General features: G+C 39.9%; 1 protein-coding gene across 1 annotated transcript; it reads left to right on the top strand.

The window, feature by feature from the left end:
- Nucleotides 1-3024: 3024 nt before the first annotated feature.
- Nucleotides 3025-18026, top strand: LOC133877412 (uncharacterized). The gene is made up of 9 exons (XM_062315694.1): nucleotides 3025-3240; nucleotides 3440-3589; nucleotides 12509-12611; nucleotides 12766-12825; nucleotides 14909-14972; nucleotides 15099-15298; nucleotides 15386-15497; nucleotides 15620-15834; nucleotides 17370-18026. Exons 2-9 carry the CDS (start codon nucleotides 3447-3449, stop codon nucleotides 17460-17462), a joined length of 990 nt encoding a protein of 329 aa, XP_062171678.1. The 5' UTR covers nucleotides 3025-3240; nucleotides 3440-3446; the 3' UTR covers nucleotides 17463-18026.
- Nucleotides 18027-21502: the final 3476 nt, after the last annotated feature.

Genomic DNA, 21502 nt, shown 5'->3' with positions numbered 1-21502 from the left:
AGAGAACGCGAAGGAAGGAGAAAAGGGAGGCAACTGAGCACTTTCTTCCTCCTCGGGCTATTGGAGGGAGGAAGGCCTCTCACTAGGAGTCAAACGCTCTTCGAGGGAAGAGAGAAGAGAGCTTCGATCTCAATCTAAACTGGCCATGGACGACTTACGTATATATACTTTATCACTTAAGAGTGCATATTGTCCCAAGCCATTTTTGCTCAAGAATTCTTAGGGTTTTGGCCCTTCCATATAAAGACTAATTAAGAACTTGCTGTAGTTACGTACTTTGCAATTGCTTTAAGCAAAATCAATAGCGAAGACCAACATACTTGGATATCGAAGATTATAGAGTGAATCAGCTTAAACCTTCCCTTATACGAAAATATTGACTTTGATTTTGGGTACATAATTTGATTTTGGCCACAATTCTCTTTTGTGGACAAAACGAGGAGTCTTAAGACTATCTCTTCCTTGCTTGTCCTTCCTCCATGAGCATTCGGCACTTTCTTTGGAAGAAATGCAACATCCCATGTGTTGTGTAGTATTGTCAAACTCAATGTTAGAAACTATTTTGATTTTTTTTTTCTAGCTTTATATCATAGCAAAATGACAATTTTAATTTTAATTTTTTAATTTTTTATCCTGACATTAAATGAAGGCAAATTTGGTAGCATTAGAAAGGCGATTCAAAAGGCTACAATTTTGTATCATGAAGATTTTCCAATTCTGTTTTTTTTACTAGGTCAAAACAGATTGTCAATAGAAGTTTGAAAAAATCTGGACATAATAGCTCGGTAGATGTCTTGGCCTATCATCGATCTACTGAACAGTGCCCATCATCTTCTATACAAAAATTGGAGACACTCAGTGGATGACTGGGGGGAACATTAGTCGATCGAGTGCCTAAGATTGCAAAATTTAGCATGAAACCCTAGTGCTCGATTGTTCGAGCTTATGACTTGGTTAATCGAACCCAGCTCTCAAGTGTTTTATTTCCACAGACTTTAACCTAAAACCCTAATTTTTTCCTCTCTCTTTAGGCATCTCATATCACAATTGCCATAAAAGAAGAGAGACATTGTCTCAGTTGTTTTGGAGAGTTTCTTTAGATTTTTTAGCCTGAACAGTTTCTTATCGTCTCCTTGATAATTCTCTTCATTAGTCAAACTACATAGAACCTTCCAGCCATCAGTGTTATGGGTTGAAGTGGATGGAATTCGTTTGTAAAGGTGATTCATATAGAAAAAGGTCATAAGTTCTGAAGCCACTATACATGGGAGGTGAATGTGTTGTTTATTGGAGTTTGCAAATTGGGTTTTTAGAGGTACAAAGGCTTTGTATGCAAGAATAATTTGTAAGATAAGTTTTATATAGGGAATGTCTTTGGAATTGTCTGGTTCCCATAGTAGTTTTTCTTTTTGAAAAGTCATTTAAAAAGGTTTTAATTTTGTTACCAAAATTTTTATATTGATTTTTTTAATACATTGCATGATTTTAGTATTCATATATGATGTGTGGATTGAAAGTTGATAGCTTTATTAATATTGATTGATTGTTGATAACATTGAGATATTCCTTGTTTGTTACAACTTAAGGTGTGAACTAGAAATTTTACCATGTACTTCTATATAAAGTGGAAGGACACCCTTTACTGGATGGCCATTAGATTCAAAGGAAATTCTCTTCTTAGCCTAATTATTATAGGGTGATGCTTGCAGCTGTACGTTGTTTATGGCATTAATTAATTAGGAGAGGATCGGAATGAGGACTGGTGCCAAACTCCGCTAGGTTAGGTTTAAGATTGGCTCCCTTCACACGATTTAGTTGTTAAGAGGAGAATAGACGGCTTTCTTCGTTATCAAAATTAATTAATGATGGCTCCCTTGACACGTATGATTAAGTTTCTGATCATACATCATCCTACTCATCATTTTCTTGTCCTCCTTTTGTCCCTCCAAAATTGATGTGGCTCTTAAAATCACCATTGAATTTTTGATATATGACTATTGAATGCTGTTTGGTAAGTTGTGGGAAATGGATGTTTTATTTGAATAGTAGTAATAAATGATTGATGTGATATAGAATTTGAGAATGTTTTATAGAAAAGTGAAAAAGTTTTGTTTTGTAGTGAGTTTTTTTATTTGAATAGTAATAAAAAATTATTGATGTGATGTAAAAAGTGTAAAAAAGTTGAAATGTTTTTGATTTGATTTTTTTGGAAGAAGTGAAATGGAAATTGAAATTGTTTGGTTGGGTTACCAAACAAGCTCAAATAATTCAATGGTGATTTTAAGAGCCACATCAATTTTGAGAGGATAAAAAGAAGACAAGGGGATGATGTGTAGCATTACTCCCTGTAATATTTAATATCAACAACAAAAAGCATGCGTGCCTCAACACACATATGGGCATTAAACGTTAACTCCCCACATCATAAAATGAAAAATTCTATAGAAGAATCTGTTCCTATAGCTATAGCATGAATCATGATCATTCACTGTGTACGTACGTACGGCACGTAGTTGTTGCTTAGTAAAGCATTTGTTATAAAAGGTATATATATAGCCCATAACATTTTAATTTAGTTTCATGATTGTAAATGCATGGCAATTGGCAAGCAAGTGGCATCCCGGAATGGTTGTATTAAAAGAAGAAAACGGCAGTCGTATGGCACACAATTGGGAAAATAGGAGGAAACAAATTTAAACAATAGGCCGGGACTCGGGAGTGGCATTGTAAACGTGGTCCCGATCGAATCTAGTCAGAATTTGCACACGGGCTGGCCCGGAGCCGGAGAGCGCTAACGCAGCCCAATCCAGCCCACTCCTGAGACAAGTGGACTCAGAAGTCAGAACCTCTCCCTTGCCTATTGGGCTAACGATTCTTTTTGGCTCGGAGAGAGAGAGAGAGAGAGAGAGAGGGTGGGGGGAAGTGTAATATTGAAAGATATTGGGGATAAAGTGTGATATATCAACAAAACACGGACTGAAGGTGGGCCTGGGTGCAAAATGCTGCTGGTCCAGCAGTCCAGGTACAAGGCCAAGGGAAGCATCCCGCATACGACGGCCTACGTTATTTGGGATCCCTCTCTGTTACTCTCTGTGAGGAGTAGTAGTTCTCTTGGATATTTCAAGATCGCCCTCTCTAACTTGATCTTTCAAGCGAATCGCCGTTTTGATGGTATTATATATCTAAAAGCCCAGCCATAACCCCAACCAAAAAGGCAATCTCAGTTCTGCTTTTTCTCTGGTAATTTTCCCGAAGATCTAATCATTCTATGCACATTTATTTTGCAATCTCCTAGTTCCCTTTCTTTCGGTCGTTAATTTTAACATAATTTTCTCGTTATTCCGCGCAATTCATCTTCTCCTCTCTATTTCCTATGAAACTGTTAGTTTGATGTGAATTTTCTGTATGTAAGTAATATTTGTTTGGTGATTCTATGTAGGACGGAGATGAAGACGAAGGCGGCTTCTTTGACTATGGTGTCGGCCTTGATTTCAGCTCTGCTTGTGTTTGTGGGCGAGTTTCCGGGTGGGCTGGCCTTGCCTTCCACCACTGCGCCCGCTTTTCTCTGGTCACCTCACCTTGATGATGAGTACGAATGTGCACTCTTTTTATCCTTTTTTCTTATCTTCTAGAGTATGTAGTTGTTCGAAATGTATTTTGCTCTTTTTTTTTTTGGATGAATCAAAGTACTATAAAGCACAACCAAACAAAACACGCCAGCAAAACTGGAGCAAGTTCTCCCAGCAAACAGGGAGAAACACCAACAGCACTGCTGTAAAATCAGAAACCCCTAGGCTAAACAAAACAAAACGTTAGCACTAGCCAAAAGAAAAGGAAAACACCATGTATCACTGCTTCAGAGCAGTAACCTCTAGGCCAAGCTACTGCACTAAATCATTACAACGAGAATCACTACAATAAGCTCAATCGAGAGATTAAAGCAGCATCCTTCTCAGAATGCTTGATAGGAACCTTAGCAAGGAGCCTAGTCTTCACTTCTCATCTGATATGCTTAAGAATTGCCTACTCTGTTCTTGGGTTGTTGCCATGAAGCAAAGCATTTCTTTGCTTCCACAAACGGTAAATACAGCCCCTAGACAGAGTTTACCAAGACTAGCCTTCAGCCCTTTTCCACACAATTTCAAAAGACTCCACTACACAACATTTTCCCATACAACAGGCGGATTAGGAAGAGAACAATCAACCATCAGAGAAACCTAGATCCTTCTGCTGAAGCTACACTGAAAAAGTAGATGATCTTGGCTTTCCTGACATCCTCGACAGAACAAGCAAAGGCTGTCTCCTTAATTCCCCCAGCTACACATACGAACTTTGGTGACTATAGCTTCCTTGAAAACTAGCCATAAGAAGAAAGAGTGTCTAGGGATTGAGGGGGAGTTCCATACTAACTTCCACCAATCAATAGTCGACTTCTTTCTTCTCAGATGGTCCCAAGTAGAAGCACAAGAATAGACACCATTGGAATGTATTTTGCTCTTGCTTTGAAGAGCAAGGCTTTCTCTTTAGTGAGATTTTAATCTTATGTGAATAGAACCCTTGTTTAAGTATATGTACATTATGATCCCTAATCATCTGTTTTTTTTTTTTGATAAGTAAGAGAAATATCATTAAAAAGCGCAAAGCGCAATCAAGTACACAGGAAGTATACAAGAAAGGCATCTAGGAAGAAAAAGAAAACAATACAAAGAAATCATTAAAACTAAACGATAAAGGTACGAGGAGCGCCGCCGCCCAAGAGTACAAAGAATGAAAGAAAAAGGAAATGAGTTCCTCAATAGATCTTTCTTTGTCCTCAAACTGCCTATCATTGCGTTCCCTCCACAAGCACCACAAAAGGCAACAAGGGACCATCTTCAACACAGCTGCACTCTGAGAACGACCACCCGTCCACTAGGAAGCAAATAAATCTACCACCCGAAGAGGCATAACCCAAGACAAACTGAAGCGACTAAAGATGGCATTCCATAGAGCGCGTGCAACCTCGCAATGGAGAAGAAGGTGATCCACCGACTCCCCATTCATTTTGCACATTCAACATCTATCAATCACAATGACACGCTTCTTTCTGAGGTTGTCCAAAGTGAGGATCTTCCCTTGCGTTGCCGTCCAAGCAAAGAAAGCCACTTTCAAGGGAACCTTGGTCCGCCAAATACTTTTCCAGGAAAAATGAATAGCCTCTTTGCAAACAAGAGCCTTATAGAAAGATCTAACATCAAAATTCCCTTTGTGAGAAGGAGCCCACCAGAGCTGATCTACCCCATCACAATTCACTCTGGTTGAGTACAACAAGGAGAAAAAAGAAGCCAAAACATCCACCTCCCAGTCGTGGGCCGCTCGGAAGAAGCTAACGTCCCACTGATAGGACCCACTCACCACAACTAAATGGTCTGCAACATGTGCGTCCTTGTCGCACGCAATGTCGTACAAAACTGGGAAGGCTTCCTTAAGAGGCACCTCACCACACCACACATCATCTCAAAAACGGATCCTAGATCCATTTCCCAGAATAAGTCTAGTATAGCTGCAAAACAACCTCCACCCCTTCCTAATATTCTTCCATAACCCCACTCCATGAGATCCAGGGGGGTCTAAAGAACACCAACCATCCCAAGTAGATCCGAACTTTGCATCCACAACAGATTTCCACCAAGCCTCTCTCTCATGGGCATAGCGCCACAGCCACTTCCCTAACAGAGCCATATTGAAAATTCTCAAATTTCTGATGCCCAGACCACCACTAGAAATAGGAGAACAAACTTTGGCCCAATTAACCAAATGAAACTTAAATTCTTCACCTATGCCACCCCACAAGAAATCCCGATGCAACTTCTCAATATGATTAGCAACACTGGAAGGAATAGGGAAAAAGGATAGAAAGTGCGTAGGAAGATTAGAGAGAGTGCTTTTTATAAGGGTTACTTTGCCACCCTTTGACAAATACAACCGCTTCCAGCTAGCCAACCGCCTCTCAATCTTGCCAACTACCTCATCTCATCTAGACTTATTCTTAAAAGGGGCCCCTAACAGAAGACCAAGGTACTTTAACGAAAGAGAAGAAACTCCAAAACCCAAAATGCCAGCAAGTTCATCCATGTTATCCACAAGACCCATAGGAACCAAAACTGACTTATCCAAATTAATCTTCAATCCTGAAACAGCTTCAAAGGACAGTAAAAACATACGAAGATAGAGAAGATGTTCAGGACTAGCCCCGCAAAAGACTAAAGCATCGTCTGCAAAAAGCAAATGAGAAATATTAATCACTCCATTGCTACTAGAGCCCACAGAGAACCCAGAGAGAAAGCCCATTTGAATAGTAACAGAGAACAACTTGCTGAAGGCCTCCATCACAATGACAAACAAAAGAGGCGACAGAGGATCACCCTGTCTAAGACCACGAGAGCTGCCAAAAAAACCAGCAGGGGTGCCATTCACCAAAATCGAAAAGTGCACCGAAGAAATACAATGCGCTATCCAAGAACACCATCTCTCCCCGAAACCACATCTTCTCAACATATACAATAAGAAATCCCAATTAACATGATCATAAGCCTTCTCAATATCCAGTTTACAGAGCAACCCTGGTTCACCAGATTTGATGCGACTATCCAGGCACTCATTAGCTATAAGAACAGAATCAAGAATTTGCCTTCCTTTCACAAAAGCATTTTGGGGATTCGAAATAATCTTCTCCACAACCTTTCTGAGCCTATTAGCAAGAACTTTGGCAATGATCTTGTACACACCACTTACAAGACTAATAGGCCGAAAATCTTTAAGATCCACAGCCCCGAACTTCTTCGGGATTAAGGCTAAGAAAGTGGCATTAATGCTTTTGACAAACTTGCTATGAGTGTGAAAGTCCTGGAAAACCCCCATGAGATCAGTCTTGATCACCTCCCAACAATCTTGGAAAAACGCAAGAGTGAACCCATCAGGGCCTGGAGCCTTATCATGATTCAAACCTTTAACCACCTCTAAGACCTCCCTTTCCTCAAAAGGAAGTTCTAAGGAATCGGCTTCACCCTCATCCAAATTGTCAAAAACCATGTTATCCATCCTAGGCCTCCAACAGAAAGGTTCTGCAAAAAGAGATTTGTAAAAATGAACAACATGATCCTTAATAACCTGTTGATCTGAAGAGATAGAGCCATTGATAGAGAGAGACTCCATGGAATTGGATCTCCTGTTCGAGTTGGCTACCCGATGAAAGAATTTAGTGCATTTATCACCCTCTTTAAGCCAAAGAGCCCTAGACTTCTGTCTCCAGCTAATCTCCTCCTGTAAAATAGAGTTCTCCAAATCTTTGATGACCCCACATTTCCTCGCCTTTTCTTCAGGAGTTAAACCCCGTTGTTCCTCCAATTTATCAAGAGCACACAAATCTTCCATATGCATTTTCTTGCGGAACTCCACATTGCCAAACTCCTGATCATTCCATCTTTTGAGATCAATTTTCAAAGCCTTAAGCTTTTGAGAGAAGATGAAGCTGGGCGAGCCTTGGAAGCTATATGACTCCCATTAAAGTCTCACCCTATCCACAACCCCTTCTGCCTTTAACCACATATTCTCAAACTTGAATGGTCTGGGACCCCAATGGACCCCACCACAATCAAGAAGAATAAGAAAATGATCAGAACACAATCTTGGAAGCCTTTTCTGAAGAGAACTTGGAAACTTGACTTTCCAATCTGGAGAAACAAGAAATCTATCGAGGTGAGACCAAGAGAGAGTCTCCTGATTATTAGACCACGTAAATGGCCCTCCTGTAAGAGGTAGATCCATAAGATCCTGCTCAAAAATAAAATCCGAAAACTCCATCATAGCCGCATTAATACGAACGTCTCTAGATCTTTCAGCAGGAAAGCGTGTGACATTGAAGTCACCCCCGATGCACCAAGGCAGCTCCCACCAAGAAGAAAGGCCAGCTAACTCATCCCATAGAGAACTTCTAAGAGAGTCCAAGTTAGGACCGTACACCCCAGCAAAAGCCCAAGAGAAATTATCAGCAACACTTCTGAAAGAACAAGCAACAACGAACTCGCCCACATACACATCAATCTTCTCTACGATCCTTCTATCCCACATGATCAAAATACCACCGGAGGCTCCGCGAGAAGCTAAATAGCACCAATCAACAAAGTGACAACCCCATAGACTTCTCACTAAGCAATTGGAAACAAAATTCAGTTTAGTTTCTTGCAAGCAAATAATATCAGCCTTCCACTGCCTTAATAAGTTTCTGACTTTCAACCGCTTATCACCCTCGTTTAACCCTCTAACATTCCAAGAGAGAATTTTGGGCTTCATTAAAAACCACCAAAAGCCCTGCCTTTGTACCTACCACGAGAGGTGCTTCCACTATGTGCATCATAATTAACCGAACAAGATAATCTGTTTAATTCCCTCGTACTTTTGATGCTCAAGCTCGAGCTAGTACTCGCTACCTTCTTAACATTACTGTTGATTATAGCCTCAAACACAGCCGAAAGCTTCCCTTCAAAGCCATCGCAAGTAATCCCCACCCAATGGCTATATGCTAGAACTGCTTTCAAAAAGCCCTCTGGGGTCTTCTGACCAGAACAGTCCCTGACTTTGTCAATAAAAGACAAAGGTACAGGCTCTTCCTCTGGGAATAAAGCAATTTCCAGCCCATTCCTTTCTCCCAAGCCTGAACTGTGGGTCAGCATAGGAACAGAAGAAGAAACTCCCGAAGAAATCAAGGGGTCTGGAGGACCCGAATCACACCGACAACACATCATCTGAATCCCTAAGAATATTGTCACAAACAACTGGAGCTATGGGAGAAACCCCCGAAACAGGGATGGGCAAAACATGCCCAGAACCCCAGACCGAAGGAGCAGAAGCACTTACTGGCACCCGGATTTCCAGGGAGGAGGAAGGACCTCCGGCGACCTCTGGCAGCTTAGAAGACCAACCTAACTTCTCAATCGAACCCATTTCACCCTTCAATGACTCTTCGTCATCTTTTGGCCCTGAACCCCTCTCAAAGCTATAGGAGCACCCGACAAGCAGGTTCCCCGAAGCTAGATTGCCGAACGACTGAATACCCAACCCACCGAAGTTCTTTGGAGCTACCAGAGACTTTTCTGAGCCCGCTATGTCCTTCACCGGCGGCAAGCCCTCCCCAGGACACTCAACGCAGTCATTCTGGACTAAAACGTTGGGCTTCGGATCTTTCCGAACCCAACGGAGCCTCCTTTTCTTCTTCAGCTTATTCTTTCTCTTCCGCCCATTAACGTTGGGCTTTAAACCAGGCCCAAACTCAAGGAGCCCTTCATAAACCCTGCTCAAGGCCTTGTCCACCTCAGCCTTCAACTTCTCCAGCTGGCTTTTCCAATTCAAGAGAGAGGAATACGTGTTCAACTCTCCTGTCAGCTGAATTCCTGCAGAAGTATCACCAAAGGCGCAATCTGTCTTGTCACGAACAGCAGGAACTGCCTTGGCCTTCGCATGTTCAGAACCACAACGGTAACAGTGGTCCATACCCATAGGATTTTCTGGACCATTCGAAATCACAACCGGCAGCTTCTGCTTCTCCGGGCGTTCACCACAATCCTTAACCAAAGGACTCGCTGATTGAGACATCATCCTCTCCACCTCCATGCTGCCGGGACCTGAGCGCAGAACATCTGTGAAGGATGGTGTAACATCATTGCTGAGAGCTCTAGAAGAACCAATCATGTCATGTCCTCCAATGGCGCCGTCACCATTTCTCCTTGGCTTCTCTAGAACTGTAGCAGGATGAGCCACTCCAAGCCTAGGCGATGCTTTTAGAAAAGCACTGATCTTGTCCAAAACAAAGACAAAACTCCTCTAGCCCCTCCCATCACGACCTTCTGGGATGTAGATAATTCCTCTCCGACCACCCACACCATAGACTGCCACTTCAAGAAACCTTCCTGCTGCGTTACCACCTCGTCTGGCAATAAGAACCTTAGACCCCTCCCTAAAGGACTTGATAAAGTCCTTCTCCCCCGGACACCACTGCAAATTCTCCATTGTCGACGCCAACCACCCTAAGCTTTGAGAACTGAGAATAACCAGCCCTGAGAAAGACTTCCTCCTTTCTACCAATCTCACTACTGAAGCCCCTTCTACTACCATGAAGACAAAAGTCTTGGCCTCCACGCAGCACCAACGCTCCATAGATTAATTCCTTAATACCTTAATATCCTCCATAAAATGTCTTACACCTAAGAAAACTGAAGCTGGTGTTACCCCTCCGCGAAGACCCTTACGCGCCACCCCAGCCCTCACGCGCTACTCCTCATAGAGAGAGAGAGAGAGAGAGAGAAAGAGAGAGAACCCTTTACTGTTTGTCATTACCTTCTGTTTAATGATTCAAGTTATATTTTGAAGCTTACAACAATATCTCTTCCAAATATGGAGCCATTCAACTTGAACTTGCTGATAAATTTTACTAAACCTGTTTCTTCTTTCTTTCTTATCTCTGTACTTTGATATAAATTATGGTACTTTTTCGAGAATGAATCTTAAAGGAGTTTTTTTTTTTTTTTTTTTTGGCCTTTTAAAGGTAGTAGCTTCCCAACTTGGGTAAACAATTTGATCTCTATATTCTTCTGTCAAAGTGAAAAAGAAAGTAGAAAGTAACCAGTAAAACTGATTTGTCAAATGAATTAATTAGCACCCAAGAACTCTAGTCAGTTCAATAGTTTTAATATTCATGAACCTCTTAACTATGGGTGGGCAAAATACTCGATCCCAACCCCAAGTTGATGTTTTGGACCGACACTGACCTGAAACAGTTGGTTTTTGCTATCTTGAACAGGGGTTGGGTTGGCTGTTGGTAAACTGTTACCACTGATCCAACTGACCCCTGCAAGATCTGCCACCGAGAACAAGCCAAACCCAACAATACCCAATAAAGTTTTTTTAGAGCACCAATGAGGAAAGCACCCCCAAGTGCAAGATCTCGCACCTCTGCCACCACCCAGCCACAATCGACAAAGTGACTGACAGCCATCAGTGTTCGCATGGTTTGGGAACCATGCGATGGTTGGTCCGTTTGGAGGTCATTCCTCGTAGTCGACACCTATCGGCTCGGCTGTTGGGAATGTTTGGCAATCAACCTGAAGGGTTCGGTGCCCACTCCTATCCCTTAGCACTTCCAAATCTTCTGAGCTGAAAAGAGAGGGTAAGGATCTTTGCTGCTGAGAAGTCATCATCTCTGATGAATTTGTGGGTGAAGATAGTGTAGCCATTTTACTTATCAAAAAGATAGTGTAGCCATTTTGCTAGAAATTGAATTTTTATAAATAACCAAAGGGTGTTAAAACTTTATCATGATGATCATTTTCATTTTCCAAGGGAGGAGTCAGCACACTATTTTCCTTTGTTTCTTCCTTTGGGTTTGTTGTCTGTAGATGATGTTTTAAGGACATAGGAATGCCGTTAGAAAACTGCATCATATAAATTTGTAAGGATTGTACTTATCAAAAAAATAACTTTGTAAGGATTGTCTTCCAAGTTCCAAGGTGACAAAAGACCCATCAAGATGTTGAGAGTCATTATATTTCCTCTATCTTTCTTCCCCAAATACCCCATTAATCAGCAAGATACACAATTTGAATGGAGGAATTTTTAGAAGTCAACTTTGCACTTTTGTGATGCTTTGCAAGGAATGTTTCTAAATAGCCCTTGTTGTGCATGGAGGCATGGATTGTTGTAGCAAGTCTTGTATTGTTACATATGGAATATAAGATATCCAATTTCTGAAAGATTTCACTGAAATCAAGATAACTCTTTATTAGGTGATCAGAAAGGCCAAAATGCTCATAGTCTAGTGTGGGTAATTTCAAGAGTATCCTCTTTTTGCCACAAAAAAAAATAGTTGTTTTAATTATGGTCATGTACTAGTTTGGGTAAAATCTCTCTCTCTCTCTCTCTCTCTCTCTCTCTCTCTCTCTCTCTCTCTCTCATTTGGATAAGTACAACGAAACCCCATCCTCCTGCCCGTGGGGGGCATTCACATACAAAAAGAAATATATTTTCGAAGTGTAAGCTATGGTATGCTTTATGGGACTAACATACTTTCTATTTTCAGCTTTCAAGTTTTTAAAATTGCATCTTCATTCTATCAAAATAACTTTATCGATTCATGCCTCCATATATATTAATGTGGAATAATAGGAAAAAATGGCACTTTGGGGTTTGTGCATTTGAAGGAACTACTTAATCACTTCTTACTAAAAATTAGAATTTGTTTACTATCAAACTTGAGACAGCTAGACCATGCACTTTTTCATGCGTAGCATGTGTCATTTGTTTGTAACAATTTTTCATATTGTCAACACACTGATGTTATGCTTCACCTTGCATCCTATTGATAAATTTATAATTGTTCTGAACATGATTTGCTGCTCTATGCTGATGTTCCTAGTTTCCTGTTGTGTTGCTACCACGACTTGGGATCTGATATTGTGTTACTCATGGTTAATCTTAGGTTCTCAAGTAACTTAGTTAAAGATGTTGTGAATTATCAGACCATCTCTCCAAAGGAGCTAGCAAGGTCTGTTCTGACTGAAGGTGGCTGGTCTAACTTATTGGTAATTTTAATCCTTGGAGTAATAGTTGGCTTCTTCTATTATATTTTATTGTACTGTTCTGTTTGTTCTCAAATTTTAAAAGAGACGTAAGCTGTTTCTTTGCGGTGCTCTTGATTTCCTTATGCTGCAACTTTTTATTTTTCAATTGCCTTAGTGCTCTGGGGAGAAACTTCAGCACTCTGTGGATCTAGCACTGGTCTTTGTTGGTAAAGAGGTAAGAAAATTTTAAATTGTCGCAAATTCATCGTGTAAACTTCCACTCTGGTTCATTCATAAAAAAGAAAAAAAGAAAAACTTCCACTCAGGTTCCCTTTGACATTTGTTTCATCTTTCTGAATCCCTCACCATTACTAGAGTAGCATTCAGCTGCTTAGTGATAATTAAAGCTTAAGACTTTATGTCTTAGCTGTATTGTATATTCTAGATTTTAAAATCCTTAAAATTTGGGTTGGTTACTTAATGAATTCATAGTTGCAAAACTTACTAGTGTTTCCTCATATTCTCAAAGGCTCTAAGTCCATATATGATATATCTTGGGTTTGTGAGAGTTGAGAGTTAACACTTTGGTACATCAAGCTACAATCTGCGTTGTCTCCCTAAACGAAAGTCTTTTTCTTAGTAATTTAGGTGTAACATGTCATCATCAAGCCCAATGATCTCCATTGGATTGCCTTTACTTAACCTTAGATGGAGCTAACTCCCAAACAAACAAACAGTTTCCTTGACTGACCACTGTTAGAACCTTGAACCTTATGTTCACCATTAGAATCCCTTTACTCAACCATGAGTGGAACTAACATGGGATTCACGATGCATTACAATGGAGACCAGCACACATTCAGATTCACTTTTGTTCAAGGGTGGAGCTAACATGCGAGTCACTTTATACTAGCAAAGGAGCAACCGACACAAACATAGGCGCATCGCCTCGCCACCATTAGTCATTAGAGCCTTTACTTAACCATGGGTGGAGCTAAGTTGAGGGTTACCATTGCTCCATTGTGGGAACCACAGACGATTGACATAGTCACATCAAACATTTTCCCAATCAAACCATTGGCTTGGAGAGTTGACATCTTGGGAGTTTTCTTGGAAGGGTTGATGCTACATGTTGGGGTACCACCTTAAGCAAAAAGTTTAAACTAGTGAGTTTTTGTATGTCAATCACTCTTGTCATTATTACCTGGTATTTTGACCTCTCACTTGTTACTATTCCAACACATGTAATGATGGCTTCTGTTTCTCTTGGAAGAGTGTTTGGGGATTAAGGTTCCATTGATGGTGGCTTTTTTTGCTTGGTTTGCGGCTCTAGGAAAAAACCTTACCATGGACAATATTTTTCTCCATTATGGAAGCGGTGCGACTTGTGGTCGATAAGTGTTGTATGTGTAAAAGGAATGAGGAGTTTGTAGACCATCTTCTTCTCCATTGTGAGGTTGTTTGTGCTATTTGGAATGTTTTCTTTAGTCAATTTGGGCCGTCTTGGGTTATGCCTAGACACGTAGTCAACATATATACTTGTTGAACTGCCGGCAGCACTTGGAATGTTGTTGTGTGGAAGATGGTGCCTTTGCGCCTTTTGTGGTGTTTATTGAGAGAATGAATGACAAAAGTTTTGAGGACCATGAGAGGACTTTGGAGGAGATTAAGTTTTATTTTTCAACATCCTATATCTTTATGTTTGTTGGTGGACTGCAAGTAGCACTTGGAGTGCTGCTGTGTGAAAGATGGTGCTTTCATGCCTTTTGTGGAGTCTATAAAGAGAAAAGAATGACAGAAGTTTTGAGGACCGTGAGAGGACTTTGGAAGAGATAAGTCTTTATTTTTTAACACCCTGTATTTTTGGACAACTGTTTTTTTTTTTTTTTCTTTCGTTTAATGATTAGTTATCATGATTTTCTTGTTCTTTTTGCTCCTTTTAGTTAAGTGGCTTTTCTTGTATACTCCCTGTGTACCTGGGGTGTCTTACGCTTTTAATGATATCTCGATTACTTATTTAAAAAAAAAAAAAAAACTATTCCAACACATGCTTTCGTGGAATATATTTTCAATTGTTTGCCTAGGATTAACTATGTTGGCGCTCATTTTACATCTTGAAAAGAAAGAGGGGAAGGGAAGAAGACTTCTAAAATTGGCTTCCTTCCAACACATTTGAGAATATTTTAAAGGATTTTTCTCTTGTATTTTCCATGAACCATAAAGAGGGTTAAGAGCCCATGTAATACTTTGTGCTGATAAACCTTAACTTTCTGAAACATGCAGAGGTGATTTAATGATGTTCCCTTTCCTTTCTGCAGTTGCGATCTTCTGATATTTCAGCTAGCAAACATGCAGACCCAGCTCTGGTAGACTTGCTCAAGGAAAGTAGTGTTTGCCCAACTGCATTTAACCAGTATTGTTATTAGAAATTTATGACTCAGGGTTCCCATAAATTGCATAAAACCTCCCAAGTTTCTTAATTAATGGTTAGTATTCCATGTGAACAGGTCTCTTTCTCAAGATCTAATTTTTCCATGGCATTCCCATATGTTGCTGCGTCAGAGGAGGAGACAATGGAAAATTTGTTGGTTTCAGGGTTTACAGAAACGTGTGGGCATGGTTTAGGAATCAGTGATGTTGCTTTCATGGATTCATGTTCTGTAAAGGGTGAAAAGTTTCAAAAACTTGCAGACCTGCGTTCAGTACATGTAAATCAACTTGACGATATTTGACATTTTGAAATTTTGGGTCTATGACAATGATTTGATGCTGTTTATAACCCATAATATGAACAGGATTATCTGGTTTCAAGGACTGGAAATAGGCAAAAGGGGCAAGCAAATTTGGTTGTGTTCTGCCATGGAGGATCTCATACCTCGAAAGAACATGAGCAACCACAATATGAAAGTATGTTGAGTTAAAATTGTTTTAGATAGGTGTGAGAGTATTTGTAAATTGAACTGTTTAATCTATGTCATATGTCAAGTGAGTCTCATGGATTCATTTGAATGTTATAATCAAATCGGCAGGTGAGATTTTCTCTGAGCTGATCAATTCTGTGGAGCAGTCTGGGGCAAAATATGCAGCTCTCTATATTTCAGATCCCTTCAGGTCAATTCAGTATCCTTATCAGGAACTGGGACGGTTTCTTGCAGAAGGGGCCTCAGGAAATGAATCAGCTAATTCTACAATCTGTGATGGAGTTTGCCAGATTAAATCATCACTTCTGGAGGGACTTCTAGTTGTAAGTTGTTGTCTTATCCATTTTTATAAGAAATTTTGATATGATGGTACTTTTGTAGTTTGTGTGAACTTCTTCACTTTTGATCTTGCACATGACCTATTACCTCCCTCTTTGACAACATATCACAAGCATGATTGTTTAGGCTGCTCCGCTTTTTGTTTCACATATTCTCTATGCAAACATTAAGAAGTTTAAATTTGATAAAATTACCTGAACATCACAATACTCCAGATGGCATGTAAGGTATGTGACGAATAGAATGTAGCCATCATCTTCTTTTTTCTGTTGCCTTTCCTTTCTCTGGAGTAGGGAACATGTGTTATTTAAAGCACAAAGGCATTTCCTATGTTGAATATGTGAACAGTAACATTTCATAAATTGTGACTCCTACTTTTAAGTCACATTTGGGACGCGGAATAGACTCCTAGAATAACCATTCCTTTGTTTGGTTGCACACCATTCCTAGGAATAGCCATTGGAATGACTATTCCTCTGAAAAATGAGAGGAATAGTTATTCCTAGGGGAATAGATTGTGCTATAGTGGTGGATCCTCAAGTGGCTCTAGGGGTTGTCGCCACCCCCCAAGTGTTGTCGAGGGTAGCCGTGACCACCCTTGATAGCACTGGGGGTAGTCTTGTCCACCCCTGGTGTTCATTTAAGGGATGGCTGGCCACCCATAAAATTTTTAGTTATATATATATGTTGGGTATTTTTTTAGGAATTTTGGTTCAATTCTAGTGGGAACATGTGTTGTCACCAAACAAAAAAATAGGAATGGTCATTCCATTCCACCTCTTATATTCTCAGTAATACTCACTCCTATTCCTAAATGAATGACCATTCCGTGTACCAAACACGCCCTTGCTTTCAAAGGAAACTTGCCTTTGAACATTTGGTTATGTAGGAAGTACTATAACGCCCTTAGTTATTGGTTATAAGTTATTTTCAAAGGAAACTTGCCTTTCTTTAAGTTAAATGATTGAAAATTGTAAATAATTTTTTATTGAACTAATATTGTTAAACTGACTTGTTTACTTTACCACAGATTGCAAAAGCAGCAGCAGCAGCAGGCACTGTTGTGAATGATGGCCTTGTTAGTTACTTCCGCCACTGCTGCTGCCTGCTGCTTCTGCAGTATCTTCTAGTCACTTAACTGAACTTTAATTTTAATTGATTGCAGATCTTCTGACCCCTATTGCAGTCTGACATTTCTCAGGCAAATGAGTTAAAAATAATAGCATTATCAAATTATATGTTGAGATATGCAAACGTTCAAGAGCATGCTTCTGACTAGTAATCATTTTGCATTATTGTCATATGAAAGAAGTATATATGTTTATTTCTTAGCCTAAAATCTGACAATGTTCTTTGCTGTACAACCCCCGATCCCCCTCTTCTTTCCCTTCATTTTTTAGGTTTTATGGTTCGAGGGGTATTTAACACTATTATGAGCATGTAGGGTTTCATTGGGTCTTCTTTACACAATTGCTTCTGTAATGTACTTTCTAACACTGTTGCTTCCCCAATGCTTCAGGGCATTGTTTTGCTTATAATTTTAATATCAGGTCTTTGCTGTATGATGGGCATTGAGACTCCAACAAGATTTGAGGCACCCCAGGAGACTTGATTTATAGGCCATTTGTTCTGGAGCTGGGTGTTCTCTGAGGCATTGGTAAAAGTAGTTACTTGATACAACGTTGCAGCGGGCTGGGATGTTAGCTTGTAATTCAGTTGCTCACGGGCATTATATAATGTTGGAAATAATCTAGAATCATGTAACCTTTTTTTTTTTTTTTTTTTTTTTTTTTTGTTTTTTTGTGTGTGTGAGTGAGAATTGTGTATTTTATTGTCATCTTATAATGTTCATTTTGGGTTAAGCATGGCGTGTTTCTGAAGTAGCTCCCTCTCCTGCTTTTGATCAGCCGTGAGGGCCAGTGTTGGATTTCATTCTAAAAGATTTTGGCAACTTTTATCGGATAGGCCAACGAAAAATATGAACAAAAGTGTTTCGAGGATGCCTGCACATATTTCCAGCTTCAGCCTAATTATTTAATCATTGTATTCGAAATGATGAGCATATGAAATTCTCTTTGTTCTCTTTTCTCTTCCTATCAAAAGTTTGTTTGTTGGACTCTGCAGAGGTTGACATGTAAAGCCTTCTATTAGTCGAAGAGTAATTTTGAATTGCTTATATTGTTCTCTGCCTGGATGTGGATTGCTGCCATTTATTGCACTCAACCGAGAGTTGTAGGGCTTTTTATTAATAGTTCTAGCATCTGCCATGCATGCACAATCTGTCATTCATATTTAAGAATGTGAATTAGACTGATCATCAGAAACTACAAGTTGGAGATCTGGAAGAGCGTACGTAGTTGTTGAAAGGGATTTTGGGCCGATGGCACGTATATCATGCTCTAATTATGGTTTGACCGCTAAACCAGGTGTGTGTGTGTGTGTGAGAGAGAGAGAGAGAGAGACTTCATGCTGAACGCGTCCTTGAGCTTCAAGAACCTGCAAAGTTGAACCGATCGAAGGGATAAAAAAAAATTGAACCAAAGTAATTTAATTAAATTAAATATCATGAAAAGGAAAATATGAGAGAAAGGTAAGTTGGTAACAAGGTGGTAATTAGTTAACTGGAGGCCGGTTACAAGGAGAAGTAAATTTCATGGATATTTGAAAGCGAGAAAGCTATGGTGAACTGTTGATGGAGCTGCCTTTTTCTCAAGCATTATCCGGAGGGATGCTGTTAAAATAATAGATGGCTAAGATTAAACTTCAATATTTGTAGGCCAAACATTGTCGTGTGAGCCAACACAACGTTTCATACAAACTTTACATTTGACGCCATTTCAAGGAAAAAAACCCCTCTGCCATGCATTTGCCCTCTACTGCAAGAAAAGATATTAGGCTATTACGCCAACTCCACCGCAACAGCCGCCTAAGTTCGCAACCACCACCATTGAATATGACCAGGAGTTCAAAAGCCACAATGGACTAGGCCCTAGTAACTAGGACTGGCCCCCACTGGACAACTAAGAACATTTCTTGTAAGCCAAAATGATTTAGACCTCATAGAGTCCATGATGGACGATGAAACATGACTCATCTACCACACATAATAAGTCTTTGATCAGAGCCATTCTTGAGCAAGACAGGTTCCATATTAATTATTTGATAAATAAAACAAAATCAAATATCTTCTTATGATTTATTTCCTGTTGTTTTGAATAAATTTACATATTTGCTTTGTTATCATCTGTAGACCATAGGATTTCTCTAGGTGAAAGACCTAGTTAAATCAATTTCAATGCAAAAATCTTCAACTTCATCTGCTAAGTCTCTTCCACATAACATATGGCCACATAAAGCATGAAGGGTCATCCAATGTAGGAATTAATTCGAGACTTGTTAAAAATGAATGCAACAAAGGCTGAAAACCAATATTAATGAGAATATTTTACAGTACTCCCACGTCAAGGAAGCTAGTGAACTCTATTCTCCCCCTGTCCTGTAGTCTGAAAACAGAGGAATAAAAAAAAAAAAAAAAAGATCAAACTCTTGCTGTCCAATGTTCACACTGATGCAGCTTTTTTTTTTTTTTTTTTTTTCTTCAACAATATAGGCGAAACACATGGAAAGAGATTGAACATTAATTAAATGTTAACCACCTGGTGCTCGCTTCTGACTGGTGCATGCCTTCTCTGATCTCCAATTTCAGGATAGCTAGCTAGTTTCCCAATGCATATGAAAAATAGATGACTTCTATTTTAACCGTGTATGTGTGCACAATGTGTTAACAAAATAATATAAGTGCGGGATTTAAATGACACGAGAATTTTGTTAACGAATTGAAAACTCAATTAAGAGAAAAATCACTCCGAGACGGCTTAACTCAGGATATTCACTATTTAGAAAACAAAGCTAGTACATAGACAGTAACACTCACATGCCCGATGCAGCGATTGTATCTAGCACTCTAATGTGTAACCCAACACAAACGCCTCCTAACCAAGTCTCCAACTTTAAGAGGTCTTCAATGGAATCTTTTACTTTAGGGCCAACCTCTAAGATAGACTTCATTTCAGTACAGCAACAGCACACAACGACAACAGCTTGAGAGAGACTGATTTGGCACAATAACTCTAAAATAGAACTCTCTAAGCTTTACAGGATTTACAACCGAATTCTTACAATCAACATGCCTAAGGGCCTCTATTTATAAGGTACAAAAGACCTAAATCGCATATGATTAGGTTTTCCTAGGCGTCGTCTGGATGGTAGACGTATGGCGTCCGAATGGACAATTGTGTGATCAGCTTTCCAAATTTGTTGAAATTCTTTCCTGAATTGAGCCGCGTCCTGACGGTGTTGCCTTTTTCTGGACAGTTGCACTTTAGCTGCACACATTTTCCATATCAAGGTTTTGAGCGTCCGGATCATGAAGATTGACGTCCGGACGGTTGAACTAATGCACAAAATTTTCATATATGAAGCTTGAGCGTTCGGACCATGAAGACTGACGTTCGGACAGTTGAACTTTGTGTGCACGACTTGCCTTATCAAGGATAGCGTCCGGACGGGAACACACATCATTCGGACGATTGCAGTTGTCTTCCCATATCTGTGTTTTGGAAAGAAATCTTTCAACCTGTCGAACACTTAAAGGCGTCCGGACGTGTTGCTGAGACGTCCGGACGGATGCAATTTGGAATAGTTCGAAGCTTCTCGACACAGAGGAAGATTCGGACGGAAAGTTCTCATTGTCCGGACGGATGATGCTTGGACAATTAAGCGTCCAGATGAAATATCAAATCGTCCAGACGAATGCAAGGAATCCGATCAACACATTTTGAATTCTGCACAGAGTCTTCTGGAAGCTCATAGCTAAAGTGTAGATTCTGAATAAAATAGCATCCCTGTATAATAAGCATCATTGCATAGAAGTGATTTTGTCCAATAGAATGCAGCCAATCACAAACTAACAGTATAAATTTTTTCTTGTAATCTGAGAACAAGTTGTTCCTTGTCGTCCATCGAGGGCCAGTCCCAGTGACTGGGGCCTAGTCAATTGAGGTCTCTGAACTCATGGTCATATTCGGTTGTGGTGGCGGCTGCGGCGATAATTGCGATGGAGTTGGTGTTGTAGCATGAATAGTCATTTCTCATGTTAGAAGACAAATGCATTGGCGAATGTGTTTCTCCCTTATCCTTACATGGTGTTAAATGTAAAGTTTGTACCAAAAGTTATGTTGTCTCTGCACGACGACATTTGGCCTACAAATATTTAAGTTTAATATCAGTCGCTTATTATTTTAACAGCAGATCTCCTGTTATTAATTTTACAGCATAGAAGTCAGATCTTATCCAGAGTAGTTTCCTTAAATTACCTGAAGAAGGAATTTCTAATTTTCACGCAATTAAGATCTTTTTGTTTTCATGAAGTTCAACGTAGAGTTGTTACAATCTTAACTATTTTGTTTTAATTAATTGATTAAAATGGTTTACAATTGAATCTCAGTCCGCCCTAATTCCTATCCTTCACAGGACAAAATCCCGGCCATGATTGTGGGACGGACCAAGTTACACCAGAACAAAAAACATCCAAAGTACATGTGATTCGGACTATTCCAGCTGAGCCCGGTGAGCCTAAAAAGGTCGTTTCCA

Source organism: Alnus glutinosa, chromosome 9 (assembly GCF_958979055.1).
Source record: "Alnus glutinosa chromosome 9, dhAlnGlut1.1, whole genome shotgun sequence".
NCBI lineage: Eukaryota > Viridiplantae > Streptophyta > Magnoliopsida > Fagales > Betulaceae > Alnus > Alnus glutinosa.
This window is presented reverse-complemented; position numbering and strand designations above follow the sequence as displayed.